This window comes from Macaca thibetana, chromosome 6, assembly GCF_024542745.1.
Source record: "Macaca thibetana thibetana isolate TM-01 chromosome 6, ASM2454274v1, whole genome shotgun sequence".
Classification (NCBI taxonomy): Eukaryota; Metazoa; Chordata; class Mammalia; order Primates; family Cercopithecidae; genus Macaca; species Macaca thibetana.
In genome coordinates, this window is record NC_065583.1 from 31,958,684 (window position 1) to 31,970,291 (window position 11,608).

General features: G+C 46.0%; 1 protein-coding gene and 1 non-coding gene across 3 annotated transcripts in view; one reads left to right on the top strand and one right to left on the bottom strand.

The window, feature by feature from the left end:
• The window catches only part of ARHGEF37 (Rho guanine nucleotide exchange factor 37), a 54,520-nt gene that overhangs the window by 21,334 nt on the left and 21,578 nt on the right, over positions 1 to 11,608 (bottom strand). For both annotated transcript variants that reach the window (XM_050794006.1, XM_050794007.1), the window contains exon 4: positions 5,123 to 5,270. In XM_050794006.1, coding sequence (XP_050649963.1) covers positions 5,123 to 5,270 — 148 coding nt within the window. The remainder of the gene's footprint in view (positions 1 to 5,122; positions 5,271 to 11,608) is intronic.
• On the top strand, positions 7,614 to 7,718 carry LOC126957735 (U6 spliceosomal RNA). The gene has a single exon (XR_007726907.1). It is a non-coding gene; the product is annotated as a U6 spliceosomal RNA (small nuclear RNA).

Below are 11,608 nucleotides of genomic sequence, written 5' to 3' on the forward strand. Positions count from 1 at the left end.
CCTGATGATACTTGTGCCTCTGGCTCTCCTTCCTTAGGAAAATCTCCAGACCAAATGTGCAGGAAAGATCAGCCATGAAGCTAAGAACAGGCATAGCAGGTGGGAGCCCCTCAGAAGCTGCAGGGGGCGGGATTACCCATCAGGAGACGCCTACGCTGGCCATCTGCTCTCACCAAGGGTGTCCAGGGGCTTGGCTGACTGTGGGCAGGGGAGGTGGAAACCACTGCCAGGTATTTGCAAAACTCCATCCTCTGGGCTTCCTTTCCATGGGAAAGAGCCAACTGTCTCCCAGGGACAACTGTCAACTCACAAATTAGAGTGCAAGCGGTCCTGAAAGAGATGATTGCGTATTTTCCTCACAACCATGAGGGGATTACCAAAGAATGAGAGCATCCGCTCACATTTACAGACTTTCTAAGGTAATTTGGACAATACTTTTTTATGCAGCTTTTCAGATAGGCAACAGAAATTGAAAGATGATACACAGAGCTGGGTGAGGGTGGAAAAACAGGCCTTCGTGTATTCTCTCGGTGGGAGTATCAACTGGCAAGACCTTGGAGAGGCACAGGAGTTCGGCAATTTGTAAAGGGTACAAACTCTTCCTTCCATCAATCCCATCCTAGAAATATACCCACAGAAATCCAAACTCAAGTGAACAAGGATAAAGGTACAAGTTGTTCAGCGACTCTATTTGAGTTAGTAAATAATTGGAAACAACCCAAATATCCTTCAATAGAGGAATGGCCAAATAAGCCATAGTCTAAGAGCAGTCCAGGAAAGAAACTCTGCAGCCATTAAAAAAACACTGTGCTGGGCACAGTGGCTCATGCTTATAATCCTAGCACTTTGGGAAGCTAAGGTGGGCAGATTGCTTGAGTCCAGGAGTTTGAGACCAGCCTGGGCAACATAGTGAAACCCCATCTCTACAAAAACGAGTCAGGTGTGGTGGCACACACCTGTAGTCCAAACTATTCAGGAGGCTGAGGTAGGAGGATCACCTGAGCCTGGGAGGTCAAGGCTGCAGTGAGCTGAGATCACACCACTGTACTCCAGCCTGGGTGACAGAGTGAGACTGTCTCAAAAAAAAAAAAAAAGAAAAAAAGAAAGAAAGAAAAGAACACTGTAGAAATATCCATGCTATCCTGAAAAGATATTCATTACTATGGTTAAGCATAAATGTAAGTTCTAGAACAGCATGTACAGAAGAAGCCTCATAAAAATTCTATCTGTCAGACGGGAGCTGTGGCTCACGCCTGTAATCCCAGCACTTTGGGAGGTCAAGAATGGCAGATCATGAAGTCAAGAAATCGAGACAATCCTGGCTGACATGGTGAAACCCTGTCTCTGCTAAAAATACAAAAATTAGCTGGGCGTGGTGGCGCACTCCTATAGTCCCAGCTACTTGGGAGGCTGAGGCAGGAGAACCGCTTGAACCCGGGAGACAGAGGTTGCAGTGAGCTTAGATTGCACCACTGCACTCCAGCCTGGGAGACAGAGCAAAACTCTGTCTCAAAAAAAAAAAAAAAATTACATCTATGTATCTAACCATCTATCTGTCTGTTCATCTATCTCTCTCTCTATCTATAAATATACAGTAGAAAATTTGGATGGAAAACATTACTAGGGGAATGGACTTTTACGTTTTTACTTTATATACTTGTGTGTTGTTGGAACGTTCCTTTTGTTCAATAAGCGTATGTTGCTTATATATTTAAAACAAACTGGCCGGGCGCGGTGGCTCAAGCCTGTAATCCCAGCACTTTGGGAGGCCGAGACGGGCGGATCACGAGGTCAGGAGATCGAGACCATCCTGGCTGACACAGTGAAACCCCGTCTCTACTAAAAAATACAAAAAAACTAGCCGGGCGAGGTGGCGGGCGCCTGTAGTCCCAGCTACTCGGGAGGCTGAGGCAGGAGAATGGCGTGAACCCGGGAGGCGGAGCTTGCAGTGAGCCAAGATCACGCCACTGCACTCCAGCCTGGGCGGCAGAGCGAGACTCTGTCTCAAAAAAAAAAAAAAAAAAAAACACACCTAGCTGATAAAGGAAAGCAAAGAAGATTATTTGCCTTCTGCAAACTCTGCTGCCTCCGCCATCATTCCGGAACTGCAGTGCTCTGTGCTGGACAGCCCGCAGTGCTCTGTGCTGGACAGGCCCATCTCTGCAAGGCTGCCTTTTCCACCCTGAGGGCTCTACCACTAGGACAGTCCTACCTGGGGCAGAGCTTCCTGCCCACTGCCAAGGCGAGTTTTTTATTCCCTTGGCTCTTAGATGGGAGGGGTTGCCTTAAAAGACAGAATGAATATCCCACCCAAATAAAGGGTGGGGTCAGCGTGCATTTTGGAATCCCAAGGAATCTAATAACCTGGTGCCATCTATCCTAGCAGACTGAGAAAGAACTAGTTATGGCTGGCGTGGTGATTCTTATTGGCCAGGCTCTGGAAAGTAATGCCTGGCATTTAACAGGCAGGGACCAGGTACACTGGATGTCTTGCAAGGACAGTCCTGAACTACAGAGAATTGTTCCATGTCTCACGTGTCCCCCTGAACATTCAGAGACTGAACAAAGGCCCTGAAATGTGCTACGCTTCTAAAACCCTAAATATGTTTATCACTCTTGGATTCCATCCAGTCATATATCATAATACTGGGAATTACTAGGACACTACCTTTTATAAATCCCCATTTCAACGATGTTATTTCGTTCTTTCTCTTATCATAAACAAGGAAGTCAGGTTTATTGTCACTGTCATTCTGTGCTCTTTCATTTTTTTGTACTTTTTGTACAGAACAGCTTCAGATATCTCTTTCTTTAAATCCAGACTTATTTATTATAAGTCACTGCAAGCATCTGATGGCTTTCCTTATATCTTTTAGTAGTGGTGTCCAAGCATATGCACACTGAACTACATAGCATTGTATTGGAATAATTTTCCTTTTATTTCTTCTTTATAGTGAAGTCATTATATTGATTTTTTTCAGTTACACATATAGGTAGGAGAGATATATTTATTTATACATATATTTCAGGATATGTCTCAGGATAGTAAATTTATGTAATATTTGTTATAACAAGGGAGCATGGCACTGATAAAATTGAGAACTACAGTGTGGTCTCAGAGAAAATAGAATCCCTGCCTAGCCGAGATAACTATAATACGTGGGATTCATTGAGTGTCACTCATGTGCAATGAATCAATGCCCCATGCAGGGCTGTTATTCCTCCCGCCCTACACATAAGGAAACTAGGTCTTGAGACATAAAATGGCTCTCTCATGTCCAGAGGCCAAGCCACATCCACCACCATGTAGCCCAGCTCCAGAGCCCATGAGCAAAACGCAGATGACCTGGCTAGAAAAGACCAAAGCGCATAGGATGTAGTAAACAGCAGCTTCTGAGCAACTGGGGCTCCCGCACACCATGTTTATTAAATGTCTGAGCTAGATGCCAGCACTGAACTCTTGAGAGATGTTACATCTCAGTCTCTGGCGTCTCTCAAAAAATCGGAGGCTCTGGCCACAACAGACCCTCATTTCTACCTGGCAGCTGCAGCAGATGGTTTGCAAAAAAATCACTGCAATTATTCCTCTCCTAATCCCTACAAGCCTTTGTCACTTTGAAGCTCCTACTACCAAGAAATGGAGTTTATTTCCCCACCCCTTAAGTATGGGCTGGCCTTAGGACTTCATTTGAATGACGATGTGCCAGTTCCCAGCTCAGACCTCTAGATGCCAAGCCCTCCCCCACTGCCCTTAGAACCTTAGACCACGATGTGAATAAGCTAGCTGCGGGAAGAGGAGAGACCATGGAACCACAGGTGAGGCAGCTCTTGTGTCCCAGATACATGAAAAAACCCAGCCAGGATCAGCAAAGCTGACCTGCAGGTGACTGCAGATATTTGAGGGTGCTAATGACTCCAGGAGAATCATTTACTGAGTACACCTAAATTGCTAACATGCAGAAGTGTGAGCTAAATAAATGTTTGTTTTAAGCCACTACATTTTGGGGGTTGTTATCTAGCAAAAGCCACTTGATAGAGCAACAATCAGCTAAGCTGTGCTGCAGCTGCATGCTACACGGGGTCTGTTGTCTCTAGTTTGCGTAGCCTCCACTTCTCCCTTTTGTCTCATCTCTGGCACCTTGCTTCCCTTTATATCTGTAAACTATAGAAATATATTTAGTGACCCTTGCAGAAGCCTGTTTGTAAGACCCATGAAGGATGAATAAAAGGGGAAAATAAGTACAGTTTTTTTGGAAGCAGAGAGGGACTAGGACATGGGTTCTTGAAAAGGAGACTTTAGGCGTGAGCCACCGAGCCCAGCCAGATATTTTTTACTGTAAAAATTTTGATGTTTTAAAGTTTTTGAATCATGTAATCATGTTACCCATTCGAAAATTTAAATTTGAAGACATACTCTCTACATTTTTCTACCTGGGGCTTCTACCCATTGGTGTTAATTCTAGGCTATGAGTCCACCAGGGACTGGTGATTCTGTCCCTTTTCCATGTGGTAGGACGTCAGCCACCGGTAGAGAGGGATCCTCAGGTGACACCCACCTGCTTCTCATCACTATGGGAACACATGGGACCCTCATCTCACTGCCCTTTCCTGTGCTAGTCATGAGCACTGTTCCCAAATGTTTCTACTTCTCCAACTCTGGACATGTGGTAGGATGGCACACCCTGCCTCCTGGTTGTTGAATGAAGCTATGATGAGTCCTGGCCAATGAATTACAAGAAGTGATTAATATTATTTCTGGGCCAGAGCATTCAATTGCCAGCATTAGACTCTCCAGAGCTCTTTTTTCTTAAGCCACAGTTACTGGCAACATTCCAGACAGTGGCTGCTGTGTGGGTCCTGGAGTGAGGATGACAAAGAGCAGAACCCCAAGTCAGCCTTCAATGGAGCAAAAGGAAGACATAAACCTTTGTTGTCTGAAACCACTGAGATGTGGGAGCTGTTTGTCTCTGCAGCACAGCCTGCCCTATCCTGACTAACACAGGCACTGACAGAGCAACACTCCTGAAGCAGCATGAATGGCATGAAAAAGGGGTGAGACCATAGCTGCCCCTGACCTGGGTCAGTGGGGCAGGAATGAGCGCTTACTGGCCGTTCTACTCACACCACCGCCTCAATGATGCCCTGGATGTGCCGCTGCAGCTCCGGCTCCTTCCTGTACGTGTCCACCAGTAGCAAGGCCTGGTCGTAGCTGGCACAGTAGACCTTATAGACTTGCTCCAACTCCTCTTGGAATTCCAGAAATAAGTTACCTGAGGGTGAAGACGCAACAAAGAATCGTCAAGGGCATGTCTGTGTGTCCCCTAGCTTGGAACATAGAGGCAGTAAGTAAACCCCTTCAGCTCTCCAGTGAGATTGCTGGGTTTACCAGCATGTTACCATGGGTAAATGACCTCATCTTCCTGACTTTCTGGGTTTTTTCATCTTTTTTTTTTTTTTTTTTTTTTTTTGAGACAGAGTCTCGCTGTGTCGCCCAGGCTGGAGTGCAGTGGCTGGATCTCCGCTCACTGCAAGCTCCGCCTCCCGGGTTTACGCCATTCTCCTGCCTCAGCCTCCCGAGTAGCTGGGACTACAGGTGCCCGCCACCTCGCCCGGCTAGTCTTTTTGTATTTTTTTAGTAGAGAGGGGGTTTCACTGTGTTAGCCAGGATGGTCTTGATCTCCTGACCTCGTGATCCGCCCGTCTCGGCCTCCCAAAGTGCTGGGATTACAGGCTTGAGCCACCGAGCCCGGCCTTTTTCATCTTTTCACAAGGTTGTTCTGAGGATTGAGTGACAGAATGATATACATCTTAGGCTGGGACCCTGTGAGCACTTACTAAATGGTAGCTATAGTCATACCAGGAATATTAATAATGCTCACATTTGGACAGTGCTTTATAGTACACAAAGCACACTCATAACCATTAGCTCTTTTTTTTTTTGAGACGGAGTCTTGCTCTTGTCGCCCAGGTTGGAGTGCAGTGGCGCAATCTTGACTCACAGCAACCTCCGCCTCCTGGGTTCAAGCGATTCTCCTGTCTCAGCCTCCTGAGTAGCTGGGGTTACAGGCACATGTTACCATGCCCGGCTAAGTTTTGTATTTTTAGTGGAGACGAGGTTTTACCATGTTGGCCAGGCTGGTCTTGAATTCCTGACCTCAGGTGATCCACTTCCCTCGGCCTGCCAAAGTGCTGGGATTACAGGTATGAGCCACCACGCCCAGCCGCTCATTTTATCTTTACAATTAAAGACAAAACGTGTGACAAGCACAACAATAAATCCCCAATTTACAAAGACATGCTGCAGCATAACACAACTGGTTATGGTATGGGCTTGGATTCGAGGGAACTAGGGCCAGATCTCCAGCAACCCTTTCCCAGTTGTAACCTGAGGCAAGCGTTTCACTCCTCTGGCTGTTTTCTCATCTATGGAATGCAAATAGAAACAGTACTTATGGCCGGGTGTGGTGGGTCACGCCTATAATCCCAGCACTTTGGGAGGTCGAGAAGGGTGGATCACAAGGTCGGGAGTTCCAGACCAGCCTGGCCCACATGGTAAAACCCTGTCTCTACTGAAAATACAAAAATTAGCCAGGTATGATGGTGTGTTCCTGTAGTCCCAGCTACTCTTGGGAGGCTGAGGGAGAATTACTTGAACCTGGGAAGCGGAGGTTGCAGTAAGCCAAGATCGCACCACTGCACTCCAGCCTGCACAACAGAGCAAGATTCCATCTCAAAACAAAACAAAAAAAAATTGTTTGCATACTTGTTATTTTTAATCCCCATCCTCATATGTCATATTACATATGTAATATATTTATTACATACATATGATAAGTGCCATGAATTAAAACGAAGCCAAATAAAGAGTTAGAAAAGGGTGGGGGATGTACCTGAGGAAGGCCTCTCACAAGATGTAAATGTCTGCCACAGAGGCAGAGGTAACCAGCCCTGGGAACAAGCAAGGGAAGAGCAGCACCCAGTATTAGGGAAGGACACCTGCAGAGGCCCTGAGGCAGGAAAGTGCTGGCCACAAGCGCAATAGCAAGAAGGCAAGTGTGGCTGGAGCGGGTGAACAAGGGCATAAAGTAGAGGAAATTAATCTCCAGGTGGATAGTGTCAAAAAATAAAATAGGTTGGGTGCTGTGGCTCACACCTGAAATCCCAGCATTCTGGGAGGCCAAGGCGGGTGGATCACTTGAGGCCAGGAGTTTGAGACCAGCCTGGCCAACATAGCAAAACCCCGTCTCTACTAAAAAAATACAAAAGTTAGCCAGGCGTGGTGGCGGGTGCCTGTAATCCCAGCTACTTAGGAGGCTGAGGCAGGAGAACTGCTTGAACTCTGGAGGTGGAGGTTGCAGTGAGCTGAGATTGTGCCACTGCACTCCAGCCTGGGTGACAGAGCAAGACTGTCTCAAAAAATAAATTAATTAATTTTAAAAAATAAAAATAAAGTAGAGGAAATAAGCAGGCAACAGAAGCCAGATCATGTAGGGTCTCAAAGTCAGTGAAGTGCAGTAAGGGATTCAGGTTTTATTCTAATGGTGGCAGGAAGCAACTGGCGGGCTTTGAGCAGCGGTGACAGGATCTGATTTCTGCTTAAAAGGATGACGCTGGTGCTCAGTTTCAGCATCATATACACTAAAGTTGGAACAATATAGAGATTAGCATGGCGCCTCTGCAAAAATGACATGCAAATTTGCTAAGCATTCCATATTTTCAAAACAGAAACTGATGAGATTAGTGACCTAGAGAAGGTGGACGGACTTGAGAGGAAGTAGTGAGGGTGAAGAAAAATATATTAACCACAAGAAGGCAGGTGGGGAACCAGGGACCACAGGAAGCCCAGCTGACCCTACTGCCTGCCAAAGCCACGGGCTAGACCTTTGACCTAGACAAGGTCTGTGTTGGGACACATCAGTTGGTGGCCAGAGGTGCAAGTTCTCAGCAAAGATCCCCATGGGGAGATCACCATCCCTGGGCCTACCCTTTCCCAGTGTCGGTTCAGCTGATGCCTAGCAAGAACTCCCAGGAGAAGCCCCTAGAGCCGGACAGAACATGACCACCCGAAACTGCAGCCAGGAAGAAGCTGTGTGAGAGAGAGATCAGCCAACTGCAGAGACCGCCCTGCTAGGAGATAGGTTGGGTGTGGCCTTGAAAGCTAGGCCAGTTCCCACACTCTCCTCAACATGGGTGTGTCCTCAGGAATGAGACAGACATGCCAAGGAAACTGTCATACCAGTGTGGCCGGGGGCAAGGGTGTTTCAGTAACTAAAGGATGGAGGAAAGTGAACTCCCAGAGAACAGAGTGGTCCAAAGAGGCAAGAATGCCAATTACACCAAAGGAAAGGCTTATTTCCTCCCTGCTTGTCCTTCTCCAGTCACAGATTAGCAAACAATTTATTCCTAGCGTCAAAGGGGGCACTTTATCTCTAGCTGGGATTAGTTGGAAAGGAGAGAAAGGGAAGCAGCACGGTCAAGACCTAGGGCTCTAGAAGAGCTGGGTTCAAATACTAACTGCCTGGTCAAGCTGTGTGACCTTGGGAAAGTTACTTAGCCTCTCTGAGCCTCAGAGATGTTTTTGGTAAAATGGAGGTTATTAATAATAATCAACAAGTAATGGTGCCATGAGAATTCAAAGAGCATCAGGTTAAGTACTTGGCATCATTGTTAGAACAGAGATGGATACTGTTTTCAAGCTCATTTTAAGGTGGCAGTAACTGGGACTCAGAAAGGGAAGAGCTTGTGGGTGGCAGGACCTTGTTAGTCAGATTCCAAAGCTTCTGCTATAACCACTAGACCTGCAGTGCTCAAATACAGTAGTCACCAGCCACACGTGGCTATTAGGCATTTGAAATATGGTGAACCCCAAATGCGATGTGCTGTCAGTGTAAAAGATACTGGATTTCAAAGACTTCATACAAAACAAAAGTAATGAATGATGAATGCTTATACTGATTACATGTTGAAATATTATTTTGGATCTATTAAGTTAAATAAAAGATATCATTAAAATTAATTTCAGTTGCTTCTTTAATTTTCTTAATGTAGCTACTTGAAAATTTTAAATATTTGTAGCTAACATTATATTTCTCTCTCTCTCTTTTTTTTTTTTTTTGAGATGTAGTCTTGCTCTGTTGCCCAGGCTGGAGTGCAGTGACACAATCTCGGCTCACTGCAACCTCCACCTCCTGGATTCAAGCAATTCTCCTGCCACAGCCTCCCAAGTAGCTGGGATTACAGGTGGCCACCAACATGCCCAACTAATTTTTGTATTTTTAGTAGAGATGGAGTTTCACTGTGTTGGCCAGGCTGATCTCGAACTCCTGACCTCAGGTGATTTATCTGCCTCAGTCTCCCAAAGTGCTGGGATTGTAGGCGTGAGCCACCATGCCCAGCCTCCCCAAAATCTTTCAAAATGCTGTTGCTAGGCCAAGAGTTTGCAACCAGGCTGACCAACATGGTGAAACCCAGTCTCTACTGAAAATACAAAAATTAGCTGGGCATGGTGGCACACGCCTGTAATCCCAGCTACCTGGTAGGCTGAAACATGAGAATCGCTCGAACCCAGGAGGCAGAGGTTGCAGCGAGCCAAGATCACGCCACTGTACTCCAGCCTGGGCGACAGAGAGAGACTCTGTCTCAAAAAAAAAAAAAAAAAAAAAAAAAAATGCTGTTGCTGCCCTACTGGGAAAAGGGCTCTCCTTGCATAGGAAGGCCTAGGAGCTAGAAGGGGAATAGAGAGACAGTGGGCAGGAGCCAGAGCAGCCTGACCTAGCACATAGTTGCACTGAGGAGAAGAAAAGCCATGTGGGTTATTTGGGCCTCTTTTTGGCAACCACAAGAGACAAGGGATGACAGGGGTATTTTCTGCAGACTCTGTAAAGGCCAGGGAACAGGACTGCCAAATTTGCAGATTAATTCTGTTAAATCTGAATTTTAGATAAACAATGAATAATTTTTTAGCATAAGCATGTCCCATATCTTAACTGGAAACCCTACAGTGAAGCAGTGAGGGCAGCTCATGGACATGTCACCAGGTGTGATCAGGAGACAAGTAGACTTTTGGCTCTGTGGGTCCAGCAGGAAGGCAGATTGAGAAATGAAGACCTTTACAAGGAACCTCATCAGATCTCAAACATGTAGCTATAGAAGAGCCCGAGCTCAAAGTCCTTAGACCTTAGACTGTTTTCAGCCTGGGGCTATATCAATTTCCATTCAAATAAGTGTTAATTATTAACAGAAATAATGATCAAATGATAAAAGAGAAAGTACCTGTGAGAACATCTATAGGTACTTTTTAAATTTTTGAAACAGAGTCTCACTCTGTCACCCAGGCTGGAGTGCACTGGCAGGATCTCAGCTCCCTGCAACCTCTGCCTCCCGGGTTCAAGCAATTCTCGTGTCTCAGCCTCTCACGTAGCTGGGATTACCAGTGTGTGCCACCACACCTGGCTAATTTTTGTATTTTTAGTAGAGATGGGGTTTCACCATGTTGGCCAGGGTGGTCTTGAACTCTTGACCTCAGGTGATTCACCCGCCTTAGCTTCCCAAAGTGCTGGGATTATAGGTATGAGTTACCATGCCCGGCCTACAGATACTTTTAAAAATCTCGTTCTTTAATTTTGCATTCCCTTATCATTTATAGGGAATAGTAACTCACTCACATTGCTATTTTAGTAAAGAACTATATTTTCAAAGGAATGATAAACACACAATACACAGGCTTTAGTCTCACCTTCTACCATGCAGAAGCAATTCAGTGTAGCAGTTGAGAGCTCTGACTCTCAGGGCCAACTACCTGCATTCAAATTCTGGCTCTGCCCCTAGCTGCATGACTAAGCAGGTTATTGCCTCTCTCTGTGCCAAAGATTCCTCAACTGTAAAATGAGATAATGGCATCTACATTTCAGGGTTATTTTGAGATGAAGTGAATTAATATATGTATATAAGAACAGTGCTTAGCATTTTGTAAACACTCAGAAAGTAGGTTTTTAAGATTTGTTTGTGTATTTAGGTCAGGCACGGTGGCTCACGCCTGTAATCCCAGCACTTTGGGAGGCCAAGGCGGGCAGATCACCGGAGGTCAGGAGCTCGAGACTAGCCCGGCCAACATGGTGAAACCCCATCTCTACTAAAAATACAAAAATTAACTGGGTGTGGTGGCGGGCACCTGTAATCCCAGCTACTCAGGAGGCTGAGGCAGGAGAATCGCTTGAACCTGGGAGGCAGAGGTTGCAGTAAGCCGAGATCATGCCATTGCACTCCAACCTGGGTGACAGAGCAAGACTCCATCTCAAAAAAAACAAAAAAAACCCACAAAGCTTTTTTTGCATGTTTGTTGTTTTTAATCCCCATCCTCATCATTCATGTTCGGGAAAGGTTAGAAGATTGGTGGTATAAAAGCCAGGGGCATTTGGGTGGCCACAGCACTGGGTACCTTCATCTCCTCCTCCTTTCTGCCACTGTAGTGAATCTGGCACCCACCCATTCCCCTATATCTCCTGACTCCACTAGGAAACCCCTCACCATGGGAATCCTGGCAGCAGATGGGATGAGACAGAAGGAGACAGGTATGAGGTTTGCACCCACTCCTCCTTTCTTTCTGCTG